At 47.0% G+C, this 26,641-nt stretch overlaps 1 protein-coding gene across 1 annotated transcript in view; it reads right to left on the reverse strand.

Moving 5' to 3' along the window:
* Positions 1 to 11,586: 11,586 nt before the first annotated feature.
* Positions 11,587 to 26,641, reverse strand: part of TM9SF4 (transmembrane 9 superfamily member 4) — a 56,719-nt gene continuing 41,664 nt past the window's right edge. The window contains exons 10-18 of the mRNA XM_027078622.1: positions 25,340 to 25,472; positions 23,835 to 23,916; positions 23,663 to 23,738; positions 21,010 to 21,093; positions 19,288 to 19,463; positions 18,729 to 18,792; positions 17,436 to 17,555; positions 16,535 to 16,624; positions 11,587 to 13,532 (exon numbers count right to left, since the gene is read on the reverse strand). Of these exons, the coding sequence (XP_026934423.1) occupies positions 13,383 to 13,532; positions 16,535 to 16,624; positions 17,436 to 17,555; positions 18,729 to 18,792; positions 19,288 to 19,463; positions 21,010 to 21,093; positions 23,663 to 23,738; positions 23,835 to 23,916; positions 25,340 to 25,472 (975 nt within the window). The 3' untranslated portion in view covers positions 11,587 to 13,382. The remainder of the gene's footprint in view (positions 13,533 to 16,534; positions 16,625 to 17,435; positions 17,556 to 18,728; positions 18,793 to 19,287; positions 19,464 to 21,009; positions 21,094 to 23,662; positions 23,739 to 23,834; positions 23,917 to 25,339; positions 25,473 to 26,641) is intronic.

A 26,641-nucleotide genomic window follows, 5' to 3' on the forward strand; every position in this document is an offset into this window, starting at 1 on the left:
CTCTGGTGTGACAGACACGAGCCTATGCTCTCAGAGGTCTGCCCTGTTCCGTTGCCCTGGGAAGGAACTTTGGACAAGTTCTTTTCAATCAGAATGAATCTGTCTAGAAACTATAGCAATTAGTTGTTACCTATAACCGCCCTGATTACAGCTTGGGGGACTTTGATATTTTCTCCCAAGGACATGATTTCAGCACAGAGATGCAAGTATGTCTGATATCCGCTTGCCTTTGCTTAGCAGGAGAACTAAATGCTAACTTGGGCCAGTGAACTTCGAGGCTCCCACCTCACAGGCCCCACCATCACAGCTGACTCGACCTCAAGGGCAGGGGCTGGGGTGGAGCAGGCACTAGCCGGAAGGCTGATAGGCCGGCATGCTCTTGATTCCCCACTGTGTGGCCTTGGACACATCCTTTCATGGCTCTCAGCCCGAGTTTCTCACCTAAAGGAAAACTTGGAAATTCTTTAGCGGGAGGAAAAAGTCCCTTCAGGTGTCTCCGCCTCCCCATAAGCCTGCAGCCCTCCAGGTGGCCAGTTCAGTGACAATGCTTTTGGTTGCATCTAACAGAAACTCTAATTGACTTAAACAAGAGAATTTTTTCCCCTTACGTGAACATCCAGAGGTCAGGTGGGCTTTGGGGCTGTTTGAATCAGCAGCTCAATGATGTCTGCAAAGACTTGGGCCTTCTTCTCTGATCTGCCATCCTTCCTGTTGGTTCCGTTCTCGGGTTGGTACCAAGATGGTAGCAGTAGTTCCAAGGGTAACTTCGGGATATGGCAACTCCAGAGAAGGCAGATTGTGTCTTCCCATGACTTGCTTAAAATGGAAGAAAACTTTCCCAGAAGCCACTTTAGACTTTCTGGGTTCCGCATCTAATCGGCTAGAACTGGGTAACAGGTCTGCTCTTGAATCAGTTATCGGTGAGGGGGAACATGGTACTGTGACTTGCTTGGACCAAACATCAGGGGTAAACTGGGTGTCTGTCCACAGCGTCCAGTGGGGTGGTTAAGACTGTCATCTCTAGGAGCTGCAGTTATAATTCAGCTCTCCTGTGGGGCCCTAGATAGCACTTTCACCCTGCAGTGGCCCTCAGGGTTAGAGGGCGCAGACTTCTGGGCTAGCACACGTTCAATCGCACAGTTTCTCGGCCTAGAGCATTCTTAGGTGCAGCCAAGTCACTGCCAAGCTTAGATTGCCAGGAATTAGGCCCTTTAGACTCACCATCCATGGGTGAGGAGGGAGTAACCGATTAAGCAGCTACCATGAGTGACCCTTTCATGTAACAGGACTCACACAGCCCTTCAGAGACCCCGTGATCTTACAGGTTAAAAAAGGGAGCAGCAGAGACTTCTGTTTTTAGCCAAGATGAAATAACAGGTAAGATTTATCCTCCCACCTGCAACTACCAGAAAAACTAAATATATGAAACAGTGGTTTTCAAGGCTTTGGACATCGATCAATAAAGGACAGTAATCCCAGACAGATGGGAAACAAGTGAGGTAAGTTCTATGACTGCCTAGCTCACTTCCTTGAGAGAGTTTTCAGGCTGCAGCATAAGGAGGGGGACTGAAGTAGAGCCGAGTGCCCTCCCTGAGATGGTGCTGGGAGTCTGGAGACCAATGTAACAAGGGTTCAAAAATGGGCAAAAGATCTGAACGGACATTTTTCCAAAGAAGACAAACAGGTGGCCAACAGGTACATGAAAAGATGCTCAATATCATTAATCATCAGGAATATGCAAGTCAAAAACCACAATGAGATATCACTTCACACCTGTTAGAATGGCTATTATCAAAAAGACAAGAAATATTGGTGAGGATGTGGAGAAAAGGGAAACTTTGTGCACTGTTGGTAGGAACGTAAATTGGTGCAGCCACTGTGGAAAACAATATGGAGGTTCCTCAAAAAATGAAAAATAGAACTACCATACGATCCAGCAGTTCTACTTCTGGGTATTTATCTAAAGAAGATGAAAACACTAACTCAAAAAGATGCACCCCTATGTTCCCTGCAGCATTATTTACAATAGCCAAGATACGGAAACAACCTAAGTGTCCATCGATGGATGAAGAGATGAAGAAATTGTGGTATATGTACACAATGGAATATTATCCAGCCATAAAAATGAAATCACCATTTGCAACAATATGGTTGGACACTGAGGACATTATGCTAAGTGAAATGAGTCAGAGAAAGACAAATACCATATGATCTCTCTTGTAGGTGGAATCTAAAAAAAGAAAAACAAATAAAAACAAACTCATAAATACGGAGAACAGATTGGTGGTTGCCAGAGGTGCAGGGGGTGGGAGAAATGGGTAAAGGGGATTAAAAGGTAAAAAGAAAAAGGGGGAGAGAAGGGGAGGGGAGATGAGAGAGAGAGAGAGAGAGAGAGAGGGGAGAGAGAGACAGAGAGAGAGAGTTCTCAGAATACCAGAGAGCCAGAGAGAGCTGGCAAGGAGAAACCCCTGGAGTTCTGCATAGGGTCCCCTGAAGTATTCATTAGCATACTGATAAGCACAAGTGTGCGAGGAAACTACCTGAGGCCAAGTAAAGAACCAACAGGAAGAATGAAAGGGAATAGTCCTTAGTGCTCACATGAGTGGGGAATAGTGTCTATTCCCACCAGCCATGGCACTGGGGAGAATGTCATGGTATATACGGGAGAATACTCAGAAAGGTCTTGCCTCAATAGTGGCCAATAATTAGCCCTAGAAAAAGCACTGCTCTGAAATTGCCTAAAAAATCTATGAGTAAGACCCAAAAGGATTAAACTGTTTCCAAGTAACTTAACTGTCCCAGAACGAAGCTCAAGAGGATTTACAGGATTACAAAAATATCCAGCTCCTAACAAGGTGAAACTCACAACATCTGGCATTCAATCAAAGACCGTCAAGCCTATAAAGTGGCAGGCAATATGATCCACAATGAGGAAAATAAGCAATGAAAACCAACCCACAACTGAAATAGATGTTCAAATGAGCAGATAGAGGCTTTCCTCCTGGCGCAGTGGTTAAGAATCCACCTGCCGAATCCAGGGGACACAGGTTCAGAGTAACCCTAACCTAACACAAGCCACAACCAGACCTGGTGCAGCCAAAATAAATAAATATTTTAAAATAATAAAAAAAAAATTTTTATTTGCAGATCAAATGATATTCTACATAAAAAACCCTAAAGATTCCACAAAAAACTGTTAGAACTAATCAATGAATTCAGTAAAGTTGCAGGATATAATCACAATACAAATAATACAATAATACAAAAATCTGCTGTGTGTCTATACACTAATAGCAAAAAATCACAAGGAGAAATTAAGAAAACAATCCCATTTACAACTGCATCAAATATAATAAAATACCTAGGAATAGATTTTTTTTTTACATCTTTATTGGAGTATAATTGCTTTACAATGGTGTGTTAGTTTCTGCTTTATAACAAAGTGAATCAGTTATACATATACATATGTTCCCATATCTCTTCCCTCTTGCGTCTCCCTCCCTCCCACCCTCCCTATCCCACCCCTCTAGGTGGTCACAAACCACCAAGCTGATCTCCCTGTGCTATGCGGCTGCTTCCCACTAGCTATCTACCTTATGTTTGGTAGTGTATATATATAAAAAAATTTTTTTTAATTTTAAAAAATGGGTAATGACCTAAATAGACATTTCTCCAAAGAAGATATACAAATAGCCAATAAGCACTGAAAAGATAGATGCTCAACATCACTAATTATTAGGTAAATGCAAATCAAAAACACAAGATACCACTTCACATTCACTAGGATTGATGGGTATTTTCTTTTTTTAAAACAAATTTATTTATTGATTTTTGGTTGCATTGGGTCTTCATTGCTGTGCGCAGGCTTTCTCTAGTTGCAGCAAGTGGGGGCTACTCTTTGTTGCAGGGCGTGGACTTCTCATCATGGTGGCTTGTTGCAGAGCATGGGCTCTAGGTGCGCGGGCTTCAGTAGTTGTGGCATGCGGGCTCCGTAGTTGTGGCTCGTGGGCTCTAGAGCGCAGGCTCAGTAGTTGTGGCACACGGGCTTAGTTACTCCACAGCATGTGGGATCTTCCCGGACCAGGGCTCGAACCCGTGTCCCCTGCATTGGCAGGCGGATTCTTAACCACTGCACCACCAGGGAAGTCCCAGGATGGGTATTTTCAAAAAACAGAAAATAACAACTATTGGTGAGAATGTAAAGAAACTGAAATTTTCATGTATAGCTGGTGGGAATGTAAATGATACAGCCACTGTGGATAACAGGATGGTGGCTTTTCAAAAAAATTAAACATACAATTACCATAAGATCCAGCAATTCCACTCCTAAATACCCAAAATAACTGAAAGCAGGGACTTGAACAGATATTTGTACACCAGTGTCTACAACAGCATTATCCACAATAGCCCAAAGGTAAAAAACAACCCAAATGTCCACTGGTGGGTTAATGGATAAGCAAAATGTAGTATATACATACAATGGGATATTAAACCTTAAAGGAGTGAAATTCTGACAGATGCTACAATGTGAATGAACCTTGAAGACACAGTAAGTAAAATAAGCCAGACACAAAAGGACAAATATGTCCTGATCCCACCAGAGTAGTCAAGTTCATAGAGGCAGAAAGTAGAATGGTGGCTACCAGGGGCTGGGGGGAGAAAAGAACGGGGAGTTAGTGTTTAATGGATAAACAGAGTTTCAGTTTGGGATGATGAAAAAGTTCTGGAGATGGCTGGTGACCACACATTTGTTGCACAAATTATGTTGCACAATTTGTGAGTCTACTTAATGCTTCTGAATTGTACACTTTAAAACATTTAAAGTGGTAAATTTTATGTATACTTTACACAATAAAAAGTTAGGTAGAAATATATAAAAAGAAAAGACCTAAATCAAATTGCTAGAGGTGAAAAAGACGATGTCTGAGACGAAAACCACTGGATTAGTGGCAGAGTAGACATGGTACAAGATTAGTGAATTTAAAGGAACAGTAATAGAAACTATCCAAAGTGAAACACAGAAAAAAGAATTAATGAAATGAGCATCAGTGGATGGGACATCAGTGGTGAAACAACTTCAAGTAGTCTAACCTATGGGTAATCAGAATCACAGAGGAAAGTTGGGGGGGAGAAAAAATATTTGAAGAAACAGTGACCTAAAAACTTTCCAATCTTACTGAAAACAATAAACGCACAGTTCTAAGAAGCTCAATGTACCCTAAACATAAGAAATATGAAGAAAACTATACCAAGGCATCCATAATCAAATAGCTCAAAAACCACTGACATAGTAAAAGCAGTCATAGAGAAAAGACTTGTTACATACGGGGGACAAAGAGAAGGATATCAGCTCTGTTGTTGGAAGCAACGCAAGCAGTAAGAGAGTAGACTAACATCTTTAAAGTACTAGGAAACAAAAAAACTTGTCAACCTAGAATTCTGTACCAGCAAAAATATCTTTCAATCACAAAGCTAAAACTGAAATATTTTGGACATACAAAAACTGAAAGGGGACTTCCCTGGGGGTCTAGTGGTTAAGACTCCATGCTTCCATTGCAGGGGGCACAGGCTTGATCCTTGGTTGGGGAACTAAGGTCCTGCATGCCATGTGGTGCAAAAAAAAAAAAAAAAAAAAAAAGCTGAAAGAATTCATCATCAGCAGATCCTCACTACAAGAAATATTAAAGGATATTAAAGGATGTCTTTTAGGCAGATGGAAAGTCGTACCAGATGGAAATTTGTGTCTACACAAAGGAGTGAAGACCACTGGAAATAATAACTACCTGGGTACATATGTAAGATTTTTTCTTATTACTTAAGCTCTCAAAAGACAACTGTTAAAAAAAAAAAGACAACTGTTTAAATAAAAATAGCAACAGTATATTGTGGGGTTTATAACATATGTAAAAGTAAAAAAGGAGTGACAATCGAAATATAAAGGCTGGTAATGGAGAAATGGAAGTATACTATTGTATGGTTCTTATACCGTATGCAAAGTGGTATAATATCACTTGAAGGTAGACCGTGACAAGTTAAAGATATACACTAGAAACCCTAAAGTAATTACTGAAATATCCAGAAAAAGTTACAGTCAATAAGCCCATGAAGGAAATTAAAATGCAAAGCATACTTAATTTGTCCAAAAGAAGGCAGAAAAAGAGGAAAAAAGGATACAACAAATGGGGAAAATAGAAAACAAATGGCAAGATGAAGGACTTCAACTTAGCCAAATCAAGAATCATATTAGGGACTTCCCTGGTGGTGCAGTGGTTAAGAATCTGCCTGCCAGTGGAGGGGACACAGGTTCGAACCCTAGTCTGGGAAGAATCCACATGCCGCAGAGCAACGAAGCCCATGTGTCACAACCCTGAGCCTGTGCTCTACACAGTTGCTCCACAACTACTGAGCCCGTGTGCCACAACTCCTGAAGCCCGCACACCTAGAGCCTGTGTTCCACAACAAGAGAAGCCATCGCAATGAGAAGCCCGTGCACCTCAACAAAGAGTAGCCCCTGTTTGCCACAACTAGAGAAAGTCTGTGTGCAGCAACAAAGACCCAACGCAGCAAGCAAGTAAGCGAGCAAGAAAGAAAGAGAAAGAAAAGATGAAAGAAAGAAAGATCATATTAAATGTAAACGATTTAAACACTCCAATTAAAAAGCAGAGATTGTAAGACTGGATAAAAAGCAAAACCAAACTATATGCTGCCTATAAGAAACACACTTTAAATATAAAAATACAAATAGGCTAAAAGTAAAAGAATGCAAAAAAAGACATACTGTGCTAATATTAGTTAAAAGAAAGTGGGATTGGCTGTATTAATACCAAAGTAGATTTCTGGGGATAAATTCATCCAAAGAACAACATGAACCTAACAGAGTTTCAAAATACATATAGCAAAAACAGAACTGCAAGGAGAAATATACAAATCTACAATTACAGTTAGAGATTTCAATACTCCTCTCTCAATCACTGGTAAAACAAGCAGGCAGAAAATAGGCAAGCACATCATAGACTTGAAAAACACTATCTACCAACCTGACCTAATTGACATTTATATAACACTCCACTCAAAAACAGCTGAATACTCATTCTTTTCAAGTGTACATGGAATATTTACCAAGACAGACCATATTTGGGGCCATAAAACAAGTCTCAATAAATTCAAAAGAATTCAAGTCATATAAAGTCTCTGCCCATTATTGTCTCTGTCCACAATAGAATTAAATTAGAAATCAATAACAGAAATATCCTTGAAAAAAAATCCCCCAATATTTGGACACTAAATAACATACTTCTAAATAACCATGAATCAAACAAGTAATCAAATGGAAATTAGAAGGTATCTTGGACTGAATGACAATGAACACACAACATATCAGTATTTCTGGGATCTTGCTAAAGCAGTATTTAGGAAGAAATTTATGAACACCTATTTTAGAAAAAAAAAAAAGACCTCAAATAAATGACCTCAGCTTCCACCTTAAGAAACCAGAAGAGAGCAAATTAAAGAGAGATGTCCACTCACACCATTCACCACTGTATTTGAGGCTGTGGCCGGTGCAAGACAACATGATCATCTATGTAGAATTCTGAAGGAATATACAAAAGACAAAAACAAAACAAAACAAACAACCCCCCCCCCAAAAAAAACAGCTACTAGAACTAATATGTGAATTTAGCAAGGTTTTAGGATATAAGATCAATATATAAAACTCAGTTGTGGGGCTTCCCTGCTGGCACAGTGGTTAAGAATCCGCCTGACAATGCAGGGGACACGGGTTTGAGCCCTGGTCCGGGAAGATCCCACATGCTGCAGAGCAACTAAGCCCGTGCGACACAACTACTGAGCCTGCGCTCTAGAGCCCGCGAGGCACAACTACTGAGCCCGCGAGCCTAGAGCCCATGCTCCACAAGAGAAGCCACCATAATGAGAAGCCCGCGCACCACAACAAAGAGTAGTCCCTGCTTGCCGCAACTAGAGAAACCCGTGCACAGCAACAAAGACCCAGTGCAGCCAAAAAAAAACAAAAACAAAACAATTATATTTCTATTGCTAGCAATGAAAAACTTGGAAATTAAAAAACACCATTTTTAATGGCATCAAAAGTATGAAGTACTTAGGAATAAATCTGACAAAAAGCTGTGAACGACCTATACATTGACGACTGCAAAATATGGTTAAGAGAAATTAAACAGAGAGATATAAGTTGTTCACAGGTCAGAAGACTCAACATTAATATGTCAGTTCTTCCCAAATTGATCTATAGATTTAACAGAATCTCAATTGAAATTACAGCAAGTGTGGACTTCCCTGGTGGTCCAGTGGGTAAGACTCCGAGCTCCCAATACAGGGGGTCCGGGTTCGATCCCTGGTCAGGGAACTAGATCCTGCATGTGTGCTGCAGCTAAGAGTCTGCATGCTGCAACTAAACAAAGATCCTGTGAGCTGCAGCTAAGACCCAGCACAGTCTAAATAAATAAATCATTTTTTTAAAAAAGAAATTACAGCAGGTGTTTTTGTGGAAATTGACAAGGTGATTTAAAAATTCATATGGAAATCAAAGGGCCTCGAAATGCTGAAAAAGAACAAAATTGGAGGGCTAACAACACCTGATTCTAAGAATTATTATAAAGCTTCAGTAATAAAAAGTGTGGCATTGGCATAAAAATGGACAGAACAATGGAACAGAATGGAAATTCCAGAAATAAATCCACACACAGGTGGGCAACTGATTTTTGTCAAAGACACAAAGAAAAAAGATAAGCTTTTCAAGAAATGGTAAAAAAAAAAACCCAAAAAACAACTTAGATCCATATGTTGCACCTATACTAAAATTGCCTCAAAAAGGATCATAGATCTAAACACAAAACCTAAAACTATGAAACTTCTTAAAGAAAACATAGGAGAAAAATCACTGTAACCTTGAGTTAGGCAAAGATGTCTTAGATATGACACCCTAACCCCAATCCATGAAAGAACGAATTGATAATTGGACTCTTTCAAAATTAAAAATTTCTGCTCTTTAAAAGACACTACTAAGAGAAGGAAAACACAAGCCACAAACTGGGAGAAAATCTTTGCAAAGCATATATCTGACAAAGGACTTGTATGCAGAATCCATAAAGAACTCTCAAAACTTAACTTCAAAAAGCAAGCAACTCATTAAAAAATGGGCAAAGGATTTGAACAGACACTTCATCAAAGAAGATATATGGATGACAGATAAGCACATGAAAAGATGCTCAATAAAAGCTGTCACTAGGGATATGTAAATTGAAATCACAGTGAGACCTTATTTTGCACCTGTTAGAATGGCTGAAATTAAAAAGATTAACCACAGGAAGTGTCAGAACGTGGAGCAGCTGGAACTCTTATATACTGCTGATGGGAATGCGAACTTATGGATACAACCACCTGGGAAAACAGCTTGGCAGTTTAGCTTAAACGTTCCCACTATCATATGATCCAGCCATTTCACTGCTTCTTCACCTATTCACAGCAATTTTTTTTTTTTTTTTTGCGTTACGCGGGCCTCTCCCTGTTGTGGCCTCTCCCGTTGCGGAGCACAGGCTCCGGACGCGCAGGCTCAGCGGCCATGGCTCACGGGCCCAGCCGCTCCGCGGCATGTGGGATCTTCCCGGACCGGGGCACGAACCCGTGTCCCCTGCATCGGCAGGCGGACTCTCAACCACTGCGCCACCAGGGAAGCCCACAGCAATTTTCTTTGTGATAGACAAAAACTTGAGACACAAATTGTCTGCCGATAAGCAGATAAACAAATTATGGTATAGCCATACAATGGGATTTCATATACTCTGAAATATAGAGGAATGAACTACTGATATACATAACAATGTGGATTTATCTCAAAATAGTTGCGCTGAATGAGAAAAGACAAAAAAAGCATACATATGATTTCATTTATATAAAGCCCTAGGAAAGGTAAACTAATCTGTAGTGACAGAAAACAGGAATGGTGAGAGGCTGGAGGCCAGGATTACAAAGGACATGAAGAAACTTGGGTCAATGAATATGTTCACTATCTTGATTGTGGTGATGGTTTCATGATATATAAATATGTCAAAACATGGGACTTCCCTGGTGGTCCAGCGGTTAAGACTCCACACTTCCACTGCAGGGGTTGCGGGTTTGACCTCTGGTTGGGGAACCAAGATTCCACATGCTACACGGCACAGCCATAAAATAAATAAATTGTACACACACACACACACACACATACAACAGAACATATCAAATGGTGTAGTTTCTATCAATTATAATTTCTATCAATATAATTTATTTATATTAAAAATATAAACATAAATACACTTTTTTTTTTTTTAATACACATTCTTTTAAAAAAGCAGCTATAGTAGTGGTTGGAAGACCAGGCCTTGGAGTCTGGCTGCTTCAGTTGAGTACTACTCCAGCACTCACTTGCCATGGGACCCCCCCCAGCAGGCTACCTGAACTACTGGTGCCTGTTACCTCCTCCGTAAAAGGGAGGAAAGAATGAATTGATCACTGGACTCTTTCAAAATTAAATAACGGAAATTAAATTTTTAAATTAAATAACGGAACATGCTTCAGAGGATCATATTCAAGATTAAATGGCCTAACACATGGAAAGTGTTTGTAACAGTGTCTGGAACACAGGAAGTATCCCATGAATGGCAACCAGCACCTTTCTCACTGAGGTTTGGCACTGGAGTGGGTGGGTCTAACAGGCACATGTTGTTTTTGTTTGCTGTGCATACCCTACTGTGGTTAACTGTTCTTTACTCATCACCCATTCCACGTGACTCTGGTGGGCTGAAATTCACAGTATCCAGTACACTTGGGGTATGCAGCCTGTAATAGGACTCTATCACCCAGGATGTAGTGATTGGTCCAAGATGTATGAACAGTAACCCAAGCCGGGCCCATCAGAGACCTTTCCTAGGATTTATCAATATTGAGTGTATGACATAAGATGTCTTTCTTTTTCTTCTGGGCTTTCTAAACTGGCTAATGTAAGCCTAGAGTGATCTGTGCCATGCTCTCCCTGCCTCCCCCACAGGAAAGAAGACTGTTGACAATGGGACAAACGATACAGAGAAAAGCACAGTGGAGACAGGGAGAATCTTAAGGCTATCCTTTGTGCCCCTGGATCTACCCAGACCTGAAGCCAAACCACTCCTTTCCTTGCTGACTTATGAGCTAGTCAATCCTCCTTGGGGCTTTAGGCTGTGTGACCCATTTCCACTGCCTGCAGCTGAAGGTGTCTTACATGACAGAGAGGTGAAGTGAGTTAGCAGCAAAATACTGGAGCTGGAAATCATTTAAAAACCAGGTCTCACTGCTACCAAAGCTCACACATGATTACCATCTCCTACTTGTGGGACCAGAGGGGCATGCTTAGTGATTCAGTATCAAGGGGCTAAGCAGATGGCAGAGGCTATGAACAAGCACCAGGCAGGGGAAGAGCAGTGGCCTGGGCCCTAGAAAGCCTTGACATGAGACCGAGCTTTGAGGGAAACCACTCAGCTCAACACATTTGGGGAATTTGTCTCACCTCAGACCCTTGAAGAGATTCAAGAGACATGACAACAGGACAATGACATATTTATTTACAATTGGACCAAAAAAAGGCATACAGGCGTCTTTTAATTAAAAATAATGATGATGATGATTTAAAAAGTCAGAAAAATCGATGCTGTTTGAACCCTTTATGAGGAGTCCGTTTCCCCACTCCCCCCAAAAAGAGAATCTCTTAGGGAAAAAATCCAAGATTCGAATGAAGAAGACTCCATTATCATACTCTACTGCTTGGGTTCCCTTTCCTCCAACCTGATTCTTGGTGGACGCCGCTTGGCACTGCGGAGTCGCTGTGAGGCAAGGTTGAGAAGATCACCGGTTTGACTGGTGGAGCTGGTGAGGGCTGCTGGGAGAGTGCGGGGGGAGGGCGGCGGGGAGGGTGGTGTGTTCCTAGCTCAGCCAGCATCCTGAGCTTTGTCTTCCTCAAGGGGCTGCAGCCAGGGTGAGTGGCTGCTACTTGAACCCTAACCCCAGGGTGGGTTTGGTCTCTTGCAGCTTAAGAGCAGACGTCTTGTGACACGCACGGGGGCGGGGGGTGGGTTAGGAGAAGTGGGCGCTGACAGGGGAGCCAGGCCTGCACGTCAGCTCCTCTTTCTTAGGCTTCTTGCCTATTCCTGGGACTCGGGGAAGGAATGACAGAACTTACTTTCCATCTTCCTTCTCGCAACCAGTGTTCTGGGTGTTCCTCAAAGGAGACAAGAACTCGGACAGGAGGTGGAGGGGAGGGGTCTGGCTAAAAGAGCTGTGTATGGGCACTAAGGCTGGGGGATGTCAGGGAGAGTGCCTCTTCCCAGCCACCTAAAGGAGGGGATCTGCGGTCTCCAGGCCTTGTCCCGCCCTGGAAATGGAGGAGAGGGCCCACCCTAGCACACTCTGCAAAGAGCAGCGACCCCCACAAGGGAGGGGCTGAGGAGCCTCCTGTGGGGTGAGGACCCTCAGCCCAGACACACACACATGGATGCTTGGTTTGGCTCTGGAAACACTTGGCCCTGGATCCAGGGTTTCTTGGCACGAAGACAGTTCATTGCAAGTCTCTCCTCCGGTCCAGAAAACTCTCACTGCTCTGAGCAGGGGCAACTCCTGCTGTCCTGGGGCATTTGGTGCCCAGTACTTCCAGGGGATTTCCTTGTAGCAACCAAGACCTGGGCTCCCAGTGACAAGATGACCGGAGGCCTGGCGGGAAGCCCCACCTCGAGCAGCCCTGGGAGGAGGCTGGGGAGGAGAGAAGAGGGAGGAAAAGGGGCTGGAAGAGGCTGGTTGGCACTGAGGATGCGTGTCCGGGCTGAGCTGTGCTTTGTCGCGGCATCAATGGCGAGGACGGGCAGCAAGAGGCTCCGAAATCTCGCTGGAGCCTGGCAGGCCCGGCGTTTCCTCTTCCAGTTAGTCGTGGGGTGGCCAACAGCCCTGAGGAACTGAGGTGGAGACAGTGACCAGAACCCAGTGTCTTGATGGGTTTATCCATCCTGGATCCATTTGTTAAAAAAACTAAGGAAAAAACTCCAAACCAAAAATAAACCTGAATAAACAGGTCTGAGAGTTCCTGCTGGAGGGATCTTAGCACTGAAGAAAAACAACCCACAAAAAACTCATCCCCAACAGAACTGGAATAAGATGATGAAGAAAAATGCAAGATTTATCTATAGGCCCTCCCGCCCCCTATGCAGCCCCAGGATCCAGGAACACTGTGCCAGGAGTTACATTCCAAACGAGCAGGAGTTATTTTATTTTACGTGCCTGCAGTTCCCCACGCGGGGTGGCTTCCTGTCCGTGGATGGAGTGGGCCAGGCCACGGTCCACCCCCATCAGTCTATCTTCACAGCAGCGTAGATCTTGCGGACAAACATGTAGGCTGCATAGAAGCCGATGGTGCCCGTGAGAAGCCAGAAGGACAGGACCATGAGGGCCGTGTAGCCAAAGTAGAGGAGCGAGGGAATGAACTCGACGATGTCCAGCTGGGGCATGAGCAGGGGAGAGAAGAGAGGGGACACGCTTAGTGCCAGGCTGCCGTGGCCAACTGGGTGTCCCCCTACCTTCTCACTGATCTCGTGGTGAAGCTGAAGACTGGCAAGGGGAAGGGGCCTGCCCCAGGTGGGCAGCGAGGGGCAGGTGGGTCTCACAGTCACGGTGGACCTTCAGCAGTACCAGGGCCCGTGCACCGCCTTGGATGCTCACCACCACCATGGTAGGTTATTAACCCACTTTACAGATGGGGCACAGTTACACAGCCGGGAAACAGAAGGAGCTGGGATTTGAACCTGGGGCTAGAGGGCTAAGAGCCTAAGGCCCAAATCCATTGACTCAGGACATTTCCTGCGGGGGTAGTAGGGAGTGGGAGTCTTCCTGGGGAAGGGCCTGGGAGCTCGCTGGGAGGTGGGGCTGACCTCAGGGGCCAGTGCCAGAATGACAAAGGCAGCAATGGCCATAGCTGTCACTTCCTCACTCGCCACAGTCCCCAGAACAGTACAGTGAGACTCCTGGATGCTGGAGCACAGGAAGTGGGGGCAGGAGAGAGGCGTCCAGGGCTCCTGGCTTTAGGAACAGAGAGCCACCATGAGCCTGTCTCAGCCTACAGTCCTCTCCATCTGAGTGCGCTCTGTCACTTTCGTTACTCTCTCATGGGGATTTTTATCTTGCAGCATTTGAACTCCTTTGCAGAGTTCTGAGGCCTGGGCAGGGATGCTAGGGAATCTGGGGTGTGGTGGGGTTTGCTGGGCCAAGTGGAACTAATCTAGGACCTTGGTATCAAGACCTGCCCAGCCCACCAGGGCCTGAGTGGGGCCTGTTCTAGGGCTCATGGGAAGACAAATGGCCACAAAATGCCAGGAGCCCAGAAGAAAACAATAAGGGTCACTGTTTGAGACCGTCTCCCTGAAGTCAAATGTCCTCAAACTAGGGGTGAAGGCCATGTTTTCCAGCTCAACTGCCTATGTCTCCTTTTATGAGCTTTCTTACGGCTGAAGATGGGGTGAAGGTGAGGGGGGAAACAGGGCAGTGGTAAATCCAGTGGTAAAACCAGGAAAGGGATGAGGCAAAAAGGCAGCGCTGGAAAGTTCCTTAGAGTTCAGACAGGCCAAGGCCACCATTTTACAGACAGGGCTCTGGGGCTGGAGGAGGTTTTTAGAGCAGAGGAGAAAGGCTGGGCCACAGGCAGGAAGGGCAGGAGGCTGAAATGTGACCCTTGTGTAGGCGGCTATGGTAGCAGGTTTTGCTTGCCCAACACTGGCTCCTGTCTTCCTTCTTCCTGGTGTCTCGGGTACCCACTCCCTACTTTGTGGTCCTATTGGGGCTGTCGGTCCTAATACAAAACCTAAGCTAGTCAATCAGAGTATGCCATCCTACTGGACATGAAGAACAGTGAGGGATGGCATGTAGCCTGGGCCAATGAGTGTCTTCCCTGGGGTTTATAACATAATGATAGAAGAAAGATGTTCTTTTAGTTCTAGAGCTGCAAAGCTGAGAAAAGGAGACTCTAGGGCTGCTATTGGTCATCCTTCTATTTGTGGAAAGATCCTGCCTACAGACTGAAGCCAAGAAAACACACACAGAGCTGAGGAATAAACACAGAGCCCTGATACCATCTGAGCTGCTGGATCTAACCAAGCCTGAAGCTAGAACTCCAACTTCTTATTAAACTTACATCAGCCAAAACATTCTCTTTTTTGCTTAAGCCAGTTGGGACTGGTTTTGGTCACTTTCCATTCAAAATAGTTCTGATTAATAAGGGCTGTAGAGAAGGGAAATTAGATTTGTTCTGCAGGATTCCAGGAACAAGACTGTGGTCTGAAGATGGAATTTACAGGGAGGCAGATTTCAGTGTGACTTAAGGAAGGCCTTGATAATGACAGGAGCCATCCGAAGAGAATGGGAGCATCAGGAGGGAGTGTCTTCTGTTGCTGGATGTGCCAGGGCAGAGGTCAGCGAGCTTTTTCTTAAAGGACCAGATTATAAATAGTTTAGGCCACGTGGCCTCTGTCAAAACTACTCCACTCTGCCATTGTAGTGTAAAAACAGCCTTGACCATATGTAAATGAACAAGCGTGGCTGTGTGCCAATAAAACTTTGTTTACAGAAGCAGGCCTGCTGGCCCATGGGCTAGATGATCACTTGTTGGGATCGCTGGAGAAGAGGGCAGTCTGCAAACTGGAAGCAGGGGTGCGGCACCGCACTCAAATATCTGGACAGTCCTTTCCAACCTGACGTTTTTGGGAAAGGGAATTCCAAGCTTCACCCAGCTGACCTATGCCTCTAGTGTGGGAATACACCCTGGTTATAAGCAGAGGACTTCTCGGTTTGGGGTCCTGGATACCCAAAGTACAGCGGGTAAAACTGTCTTCAGCGTAAGCTCCAGAGGTAACATGGGGTCCGCCAGAGCGACCCCAGACTCCTCCCAATGGCCCATCTGGTTTGTGTTACACACAAATCTAATAAGCCTGCTGTGGGGATCTGTTTGTATTCTTACTCTTACGTCACTCTTTGGGGACGGTGAGCTCTGTGAGTATAGCCGAGTTCCTAACTCTGGGCGCTAAAGCCTACTTCAGCAGTTTCTGCTTTTACCTTTATTAACTCTTCTCATTTACCTTCATTCTTTCAAGTTACTGTTCTTTTTTTTTTTTTTTCTGTCATCTTGAGGTGAACACTGTATTAGTCTCTCTTATTTCCTCTTAAAAGCACTGTAAGGTGATATACTCCCTTTAAGTTCTGCTTTGGTTGTATCTCACAGGTTTTGCATACAACATTCTCATTGTCATTTATCCTGAAGGCTTTTGTCACCCAAACATACTCTCTTTCCTAAAAAGATTATGTTCTAAGAGCAGTAACAGTTCTAGGATGACTTTGGTCCTCCTCATTCTTGGCAGAAAAGTAAGACTTAGACACTTGGGGTTTTTCCCCAGCACCCTCCCCGCCACAATCCTGCCCTGAAAGGGCTAGGGGGCTCCCTCATGCAGGGTGGTACCTTGTTAACAAAATAAAAGATGGCATAGACCAGGACATAGAATGCAGATCCCCCGGAGACTAGGAAATTCCTCCACCACCAGCGGTAATCCTGAGGAGGAAACAGAGAAGGGTCATAGCTGTCTCCAGGCAGAACCTCTTCCCCAAGTTTCAGAGCTGCCTGAGGAACTAAAGACCCTGGGTAAGAACTGTAATATTTGGGGTGATGCGAAGCTTTTTATACCGTGACTGTGATGGTGGTTACACAACTGTAGGCATCTCTAAAAACTTACAGAACTGTAGATTAAAAAGGGTGAACTTTACTGTTTATAAATTATATCTCAATTTAAAAAAATCAGCAACAACAAAAGAACATTATTAACAACATTAGCATTTCTTGAGGAAACGCTCACCACGTGCCACATATTGTTCTAAGTGCTCTATGTGAATCAGCTCATTGAGTCTTCGCAGCAGCCCTGTGAGCTAGGCCCGGAAGGCACACGGAGGTTAAACGACTGCCCGAGATCCAGAGCTACTAACAGAGGAGCCAGCGTTTCAGCTCAGGCTGTCTGTCCCAGAGCCCTTGTTTTGCCCATCAAGAGCTAGTCCCCACATGGAGGGCAGGTCACCCAAACTGCATCAGCTGTTGAAGAAACCACTACTGGAGTGGACTCAGTACTGACGAGTCTACTGTCGTTAGGTCGTGGTGACTTCCCTGCAAGACTATGCAGTGAGGTAGGGATCATTAACTCTAGTCTACAGCTGAACAAATGGAGGCTCTGCAAGGGGAAGTGATGTACATGCCCAAGACCTCATGGCCAGAAGAGGCAGGACCACAGGAGAAACCCAGACAGCCTCACTGATCCAATTCAATACTGGACCCAGCTGCCCCCACCCCAAACTGCTGGCCCAATTCCCCTCACCTCTGCACACAGCTGGAAGTATACCATGACGATGCTGATTTGCGAACAGGACACCACCAGGATGATGAAGACGAGGAACAGGAAGCCGAAAAGGTAATAGAACTGATTCTCCCAGATTGCCTGTGGATATACCGCAGCCGGCCTTCAGGTAGCCTGCCCCCACTCCCCTGGCATTCCCTGCTTGTGCTCGGGAACTCCATCCCTTAGTCAGGACTGGCAGGATTGGAGACACCATCATGACACCACTGGGGCCTGCGAGCCTGGCTCGTGGCTGACTGGTCTCTCCTCCCTGGAGCAAAAGGTTCCTAGGGAGGGGCTGGGGCATGGCTGATCCTGAGATGGGTGGCCCCCGCCTGAACTCAGCAGCTTGCGGAAAATAATGAATCCCACCCCAATCAAAATTACACGGCAGCCGCCACGACCTGGGGCAGCTCACCACGTGCCAGGCATAGTGTTACGTGCTTTACGTACACCACCACGTGTCAGCCTATGAAAGCATGGCATTTTACAGTGAAAGACGTCACGGTTCAGAGAGGCTGGTGATTGGCCCAGTGTCACACAAACAGAACAGATGTAGACTCCCTGCCCAGGCAGCCAACCCGTCCTAGGCAGGGCTGGGTGGGCGAGGGGGTCTCAGTAGGGACAGGCTGGGCCACTCCAGAGGAGTGGATGCTTGTCCAGCACTGACTTATTGCAAGACCCTCCCTCCATGCTAGGCGCTGAGCTGGGTCAGCTGGACTTAGATGGCTCTGAAGAACTGTTCTGCCAACTTTCATCTTGGCATGCCTGGGAGAGGAGTAATCATCATTACAACAGCAGCTACAAGTTAACAAGCATTTCCTGAATGCCAGGCGCTGTGCCTTTTATAGACGTTATCACGTTCCAGCCTCATGATGATCCTGGGAATTAGGCATCATCCCCCCACTTTCCTAGGAGTTTTGAGTAACTTAGGTAAAGACACGTAGGGACCCAGAAGTCAAAGCAGACGCAACAATGATACTAATAATGGTGGTGACTGACTGCAATACTGCTAAAGCAGCCAAAGCAGCTTCTGTTTACTGAGCCCTTCCCACACCAGACCCCATACATGTGGCACATCTCACGTACCCTTCCAAGCTGTCCCGAGAGGCAGGACTGTTACCCTATTTTAGGGCAAAGAATGGGGGCTCTGAGAGGCTAAAAGGTCTGTCTGAAATGTCACAGGCGGTAAGAGGCAGAGCACCTAAGTGGAGGGGTAGGGACTAGGCTAGTGCGGGTGAAGGTGAGGGGTGGGGAGCAAGTAGCAGTACTCACACTGAAGATGAAGAAAAGCTCGATGAACATGGCGCCAAAGGGCAGGATCCCAGCCATGAGAATGCTGCAGAGAACGGGAGGGTTAACACTGCTGGGAGACCTGGGCCACTGGAAGCTTCGGGCTCCCTCCTGAGCCAGCAAGAGTGAGAATGCTTCCACTGTCTGGTGGGTCTAAATCTTTCGGCATGCTTTTGTACCATTATAGCCTCTCAAGAGGTGGGCATCATTCTCCCTATTTTATAGATGGGAAAACTGGAGTACAGAGAGGTGGTGCGACTTGCCCAAGGTCCAAGGTAGTCTTTACCTGTCACCCCGCACCTTTCCACTCCACCCCTTCCCTGGCCAACACCGAGTCTGGCTACAACTTGGTCCTCTCTATCTTGGAGTGAAGCTAAGCTTTCAGGAAGTCTACTAGAGCCAGCCGGGGCTGCAGGAGCACCTGTCATAGTCCCCACAGGGGGAGGGTACCCCTGTCCATGTCTTTCCAAGGAGATGGCTCAGGGGAACGTTGGCCTTGCCTACTCCAGAAGCCCCCGCCCGGCCCTTGCCGGAGACTCACCCCACGAATCGGTTCATGTACCACCGCTGCTCAGGGATCTGCCGGGGAATCTGGTTGGTGCGCACAGGGTTGTCATATGGCTGCTTGCGGAAGCCGAAGTAGTAACCCAGGTAGACAAGGGGCAGGGAGATTCCGAACCACATGCATAGCAGGGCCACCATGGTGGGGAAGGGCACCTGTGGGCACAGCACCGTGAGGCTCCACAAGCCCTGAAGCCCAGGCTGGGGTCGTGCAGGGGGAGGGGGGACCTTCTGGGTCCCAGGGCAGGAAGGGCACAGCAGGACCACCATGGTGGGGAAGCTCCTGCAGACACGCCCCCACACAGGGCTCCTGGCCAGACTGTCCTGGGGCTGATCCCAGCCCTGGGAAAAGCAGAGGGCAGATGGAGGGCCAGTTGAGCCATGAAGTGAAGGAACCACGCATCCTACAGGAGCTTGTCACCAGGGAGGACGTGGGGAAAGAACAAGGAAGGAGGGGCTGACAGTATGAAGGGGAGAGGAAGGGCCGGAATGAAGAGAAATTACGTGTGGTCTGTTAAGTGAAAACGAAGGGGAAAATACGGAAGTGCACAAATAGTGCGTTCCCAATTTCGCTCAATGAAAACACCACAATATACCACGAAGTGAAAAAAGCAGCATATAAAACTGTATGTAGAGAACTCCATTTTAATAAAAACACCCCAATACTTGCAATACATGCATACATGCCTGGAGAGGCCTACACCAAAAAGTTAACAGCACTTCCTCAGATGGAGTATGGGGCTTTGGAATTAATTTTTCATTTTTTTTAAAATTCCCCTCTGCACAGTCTGAGGTTTTTACAACTCACACAAAATGGAAGAAATGAATTAATCTTTGTAAAGTGTTCAGAACAATACTTATTCCAAAGTAAGCACTATAAAAATGTTTGCTATTAGTTTATAATTTTACGATTACATTATTCCATTTTAAATATATCTAAAAAGAGGTTAAAAGACTGCAAAAACAGGGAATTCCCTGGCAGTCCAGTGGTTAGGACTCTGCGCTTCCATTGCAGGGGGCACGTTTCCTTTCTAAAATTTCTGCAATGAGTGTTTATAGTGAGCAGCTGGTAACTGGGAGAAAAATGTTGAGAGAGAGAAGGGAGACAGGTATAAAAAAGAGGAAGTGAGAGGAAGAGCATGACCCTGTCTTTCCTGAGGGCAGCTCCCTGGACCGCTGGGAAGGACCCAGTCCTCCGGCAGCCCGGACTGCAAGCCTCACCCAAGCACCTTCTGTGGGCACCTGCCAGTGGAGGGGAGGCCGTTCTCTCCGCTGAGGCCGGGATGGCAAACACCTGCCCCACCTCTCCCGCAGCTAACCCATCAAGACCATCTCCCCACCCCCAGCTGAGTCCACAATCCTCACATGGGGCTGGTGCTGAGCTTGGGGCAGGGACACTAGGAGGAGAGTGTTGTTTTGGGAGACTGACCTCATCAAGTCATACCAAGCAGCTTTCCCTTGGTTGAGATGAGGGAAATTCCCCAGTTGGCCCCTGGACTGTGGAAATCTCCCTTTAGAGAAGTGAGCTTTGGTCAGCTGTCTGAAAGAGCCCACAGGAAGGGCAAGACAGATGGATGCATAGGGATGGAGAAAACGTGGCCAGCCCTCTGGGGCTTTAGAAAAGGGAAGGAAGCAGCAGGAAGTGACCTGCAGGAATGGGCCTGAGCACAGCTGGCCCTCCCTTGCTGGGGAGGGCACTTACCGCCCCTGATGAGTGCTTTCCCCAGATGAAGCAATTCAATACGAAGCAGATGCCAAAAACCACGCCAGGGTACAATGTCGCCGTCTGGAAGCAAGAGAGACCAGGCTGGGGAGCTGTATCTAGGGAGAGCTCCCACCTGCCCCATCAGGGCTCCCCGACTAGAGGTTCTCAAGCCCTCCCTGTCCTGTAGGACTCAGCTCAAGGATAAACCCTTCCAGAAAGCATTCCCTGACCCCCAGACTAGGCAAGCCTCCTGCTCTCTGTCCTTTTGGATCCCTGAACCGCACCGTCCTCGCCCTCATCCGTGTTCGTAATCATGTGCTGTTGTTACCCCCACAGACATAAGCTCTTGGGAGGATCAGGTCCTGCTCACTGATGTGTTCCCAGCACTCAGAGCACAGTAGTGTTCAATAAGCATTTGTTGAATAGGAATGATCAAATAAAAGTTTTACTAAACACGTAGGTCTGGGCCTCAACCCAAACTGTCCAGAGTGGTGGGTAAGCTTTAACTGAGTCTTAGGGGCGGTGGGTGCTCGCCTCCACATGAATCAATCATCTCACCCAATCCTCACTACAGGCCTAGATGGGAAGCACTGTCACTACCCCTTTTCAAGAAGAGGACAGAGGCCCAGTAACGTTAAATACCCCACACCCCAACTTCACACAGTCAGTTAAGGGGGGAGCAGAGATTCAAACCCAGGCAGTCTGACTCCAGAGGCCCTGCTCCTGACGCCCTGCGGTGTATTCTATCCAGTCAAGACTTCTGGGGCTGGGGCTCAGGCACTGGGAACCAAAGCCCTAGATCTACAGTGGAGCCTCCTTTACTACTGCGGCTGCCGGAGCACCCAAGAGGGTCTGCCCGTGAGGCCTGAGGCTCCCTGCAATCTGGTGCTCAGCTTCACGGCCAGTTTTATTTACCTTTAGCCTGTAGCCTCCCACACCCACTAACTGGCCACTGCTCTCCACGTCCCTGACCCCGGGCCTTCATGAGGTAGAGTCATCAGCATCTCAGGGATCTGCCGTCTGAGTGCCAGTGCTGAACCAGTGGCCTTCTGTATACAGTCTCCTTCCAACCACACAACGACCTGAGACTTAGGTGCAACCAGTCCCCACTGGAGAGATGGGGAAACCGAGGCTCAGAGGGCTGGTCAAGGTTACCAACCAAGGAAATAACGGAGCCAGGACTGGGATCCCGGAGATTCCAGAAACTGAGGCCTCCTTGCTGGCTGCTTCCATCCAGTTGAAACCCTCCTCTCCGAGGCCCAGCTCAAATGTCATTTCCCCCCTTCCTGTGTGTTCCTACTTTACTCTGCTGTGTAGCAGAGAACTCCTCGTCTGTCCTCCTGGCTGAAATGTATGGACTGAGCACTGTGCTAGATACCAGGAAGAACAGGAAAAATGTTCAGACCCATAAATGGAGAACAACATAAGTGGCACTCATAGGCACAAGGCTCTGCCCAGGCCCCTCTGGGGTGCCAAGGAGGACCCTGAAGTTAGAATCGGTGGGGGAGGAAGAGTGACCCCGGACCTAAGACTTAGCTGCCCACGCAGAGGCTGGAGGAGAGAAGAGCAGTTGTACACCTGCACGGCTGTGGCTGCAGCAGAGGCCCGCCTGTGGAGCGAGGCAGAGCTCCACACCAGGGAAGGGTCAGAATCTTGCAGGGAAACTGAGGAGGCCTAGGACGGCCAAGGGCCCAGGCAGGAGGGAAAGATGCCTGAACCTGGGCAGGAGTCCTGGGGATGGAGATGGGAAGGAATTCGTGGACTATCTGGCAGGAGAACCATCCACACTTGATGTATGAGAGGAGGCGGGGGCGCTAGTGAGTAGGAGGAAGAAAGGGAGCCACCCAGGTGACTGCCTTGGGGGCCCGGGTGGATGATGGTGCCACTGGATGCAGGGAGCAGGTTTGGGGCAGAGAGACGGGGTTTGCCGTGGCACCAGTACAGGGAGACTTGGAGGGTATCTGGCGGGAGACCTCATCAGGGAAGTCTCACCAGGTGAGGAGAGGGCTGGGTTTTACAGCTCTGAAGATCCCTGGGTCTGAGCACACAGTAGCCTGAGAAAAACACCTGATGCGTCAAGAATTTAGGAAACTCTTTTTGATCTTTCCAGAACAACCACTGTCACAGCTCTCCTCACCACCAGGAGGACAGTGAACACCAGAAGCTGACCTTATTGAAGAGGAACAGAGGCCCCAAAGTCTGGAAAACAGGCTGACAGTGACGTGGGGCCTGGCTTCTCCCGCCCCTGGCAGGTAATTCTCTCCTTACTCTGCTGGGTAGGGTGTTCTCACAGCTGCCCTGCTGATCAGGTTTTGACCTTAAACTTTGACACGTGGGATGGTGTCTAAATCCTGTTATTCTGAATCCCCTATTTCTTCTTGTGCTTGAGCCATGGGACAATGTAGGCTAAAAATCATCTAAGTTCAATTCCCTCTTTTCATGGATGCGGCTACTAAGGCCTCAGAGGTAAGCACCCAGGGGTGAGAGCCCAGCTCTCCTGGCCCTTGGGTGTGCTCCTCCCACCCATCAGGCCGCTGCCCAGCACCTGGCCCTAAACCCCCACCAGAGCCTGCTTATGCTGCTCTCGAGGAGCCCAGGAGGAAGCTTCTTGGCCTCGCAAGAACATGGGGAGGAGGGTTCGGACACTTACACAGAAGGCTCCTTTCTTCCACCGATGGCCTTTTAGAGTGCGGTACAGACGGCCGGCGGAAAATCCACCAAACACCCTGTGGGGAAATGGAAGGGATCCACACCAAGGGGACCTGTTAGCTGCAGTGCAGGCAGTCTGCGCCAGCCCTGGGACCCCACTCATGCACACGTACCCCATGAACATGAAGAGGAAGCAGGCCGTGGTCATGAGAGCTCCCCGGCTGGAGGGTGACAGCATCCCAAGCATGGCCACAACTGAGGAGGGAGGGGCAAGAGAGGGAAAGTCAGGGTCTCTAGGCCCCAAGGCCCAGTCGTGGGCTGGCTCACAGGGCCCCAGGGCAGGTGAGGCTAGATGAGGCTCCCTACTCCCTCTCCCTACTTTACTGGAGAAGACTGGGTCTTAGTTGGGGTTCAGAGGGGTGCAGCAGTTGCTGGGCCATGGCTGGCTGCGTCTTTTTCTTTTTTTAAAGAATTTATTTGATTTTAATTTATTTTTGGCTGTGTTGGGTCTTTGTTGCTGCGCACGGGCTTTCTCTAGTTGCGGTGAACAGGGGCTACTCTTCATTGCAGTGCTCGGGCTTCTCATTGCGGTGGCTTCTCTTGTTGCACAGCACGGGCTCTAGATGCGCGAGCTTCAGCAGTTGTGGCTTGCGGGCTCTAGAGTGCAGGCTCAGTAGCTGTGGCGTGTGGGCTTAGTTGCTCCGCGGCATGTGGGAATTTCCCGGACCAGGGCTTGAACCCGTGTCCCCTGCATTGGCAGGCGTATTCTTAACCACTGTACTACCAGGGAAGCCCCATGCATCTTAATGGTAATGGCCAGCCCACAGAGCACTTGCAACCAACCAGGCACTGAGCTGAGAGCATTACGAATGCCAGCTCACTGAATCTACCTCATCAGCCCTCTGAGGTGGTTAGTTCCCACATTCCTTAGATGAGGAAACTGTGGCTCACGAGGTTAAATGAGAGGCTCACAGAAGTTAAATGACTTGTCCAAGGTCACAAAGCTTGGAGGCATGAGGCTGAGACAGAAATTTAGGCAGATAAGTTGCTAAGAGATTAGATTTTGAAAGTTCTCATCACAAGAAAAAAAAATTGTAACTATGCGAGGTGATGGATATTAACTAAACTCACTATGGTAATCATTTTGCAATATATACATATAATATCAAATCATTATTTTGTATACCTTAAACTAATACAGTGTTATATGTCAGCAAAAAAAAAAGTTAAAATGGTTAAAAAAAAAATTTAGGCAGATTGATTTCAGAACTGCCTGTAACTACTATATATTCATTTTTGGGGGTGTTTTCTGAGAAAAAAGACCTGATTCCAGTCCTAATCCTGGTGCTGAAATGGGTAAGTCACTTAATGCCTGGCTGCAAAAGGAGGCCAACCTCAGAGTGCTGATATATGGCTTCATTGGTGGTGTGGATGTCGGGGGCTATCGATGGTGCTGGCAAGATCTGAGGAGGAGCAAATCACCAGGGCCTGTGGCTGAGAGGACCAGCCCTCTTGCTGGGATGGACGGCTCTGTCTGGCTCAGAGATGTTGACATGCCCCCCTGCCCCAGGAAGGGAAGCCCACCCTTTTCTCAGACTCAGGCCTGTGCTGCGCTGGTGAGCACAGTTCACCCTCCCCAAACCCCCAGCCCACCTCCACCCCTGCCGGGCTTACTCACAGATGACGATGAGGATCATGCAGAAGAGCTGAATGCCCGAGCCCAGCAGGGAGCTGAGGATCATGGGGTACTGGGGGGGCCTGAAGACGTCGCCATGCACTAGCTTCCACCCGGACTCTTCCATCGTGTCTTCCTGCAGCAAAGGGCCAGAAAGCGAGGCTCTTCTTGGGCTCTGGAGAAGGCAGCTCCTGCAGGGACCACCCCCAAGGACCCACATCCTTGACCAGGGCTGAGGGTCCCTCAGGTGTCAACCAGCTCCACTCTGACACAGGAGTATAAGTGACATGAGAACGTATATCCCAGAGAACTGTCACACGGAAAAAGGAGGGCACAAACATGGGCTTACAGCTACACAAAAGGAAAATCTCCTCCCCACATTCCACAAACCAAATGCATGGAAAAATAATGTAAACCAGCACACTAAAATGTTAACTGTGATAGTTTTTGAGTGGTGTCTTTAGAAGCAAGTTATTATTTTTTAACTGATTATAAAAGTAATATAGGCACACCTTATTTTATTGTGCTTCATTTTACAGCACTTCGCAGATACTGTATTTTTTACAAATTGAAGGTCTGTGGCAACCTGCATCAAGCAAGTCTATTGGCGCCATTTTTCCAACAGCATTTCCTCATTTTGTGTCTCTGAGTCACATTTTAGTAATTCTCACAACATTTCAAAATATTTCATTATATCTGTTATAGTGTTCTGTTATCAGTGATCTTTGACTTTACTACTGCAATTGTTTTGGGGTGCCGTGACCTGTGCCCATATAAGATGGCAAACTTCATCAGTAAACGTGTTCTGATTGCTCCACCAACCAGTTGTTCCCCCATCTCTCTCCCTCTCCTCCAGCCTCCCTATTCCCTGAGACATAACAATATTGAAATCAGGCCAATTAATAACCCTACACCTCTAAGTGTGTAAGTGAAAGGAAGAGTTGCCTGTCTCTCACGTTAAATCAAAAGCTAGAAATGATTAAGCTTAGCAAGGAACACGTGTCAAAGGCTGAGATTCCTGAAAACTAGAACTCTTTCACCAAATAATTAGCCAAGTTGTGAACGCAAAAGAGAAGTTCTTGAAAGAAATTAAAGGTGCTACTCCAGTGAATACAGGAATGATAAGAAAGCAAAACAGCCTTGCTGTCATGGAGAAAGTCTGAGTGGTCTGGATAGAAGATCAAACCAGCCACAACATTCCCTTAAGCCAAAGCCTCATCCAGAGCAAGGCCTAACCCTCTTCAATTCTATGAAGGCTGAGAGAGGTGAGGAAGCGGCAGAAGAAAAGTCTGAAGCTAGGAGAGG

This window comes from Aethalodelphis obliquidens, unplaced genomic scaffold (assembly GCF_003676395.1).
Source record: "Aethalodelphis obliquidens isolate GAN/ISIS:26980383/991018 unplaced genomic scaffold, ASM367639v1 scaffold42, whole genome shotgun sequence".
Lineage (NCBI taxonomy): Eukaryota > Metazoa > Chordata > Mammalia > Artiodactyla > Delphinidae > Aethalodelphis > Aethalodelphis obliquidens.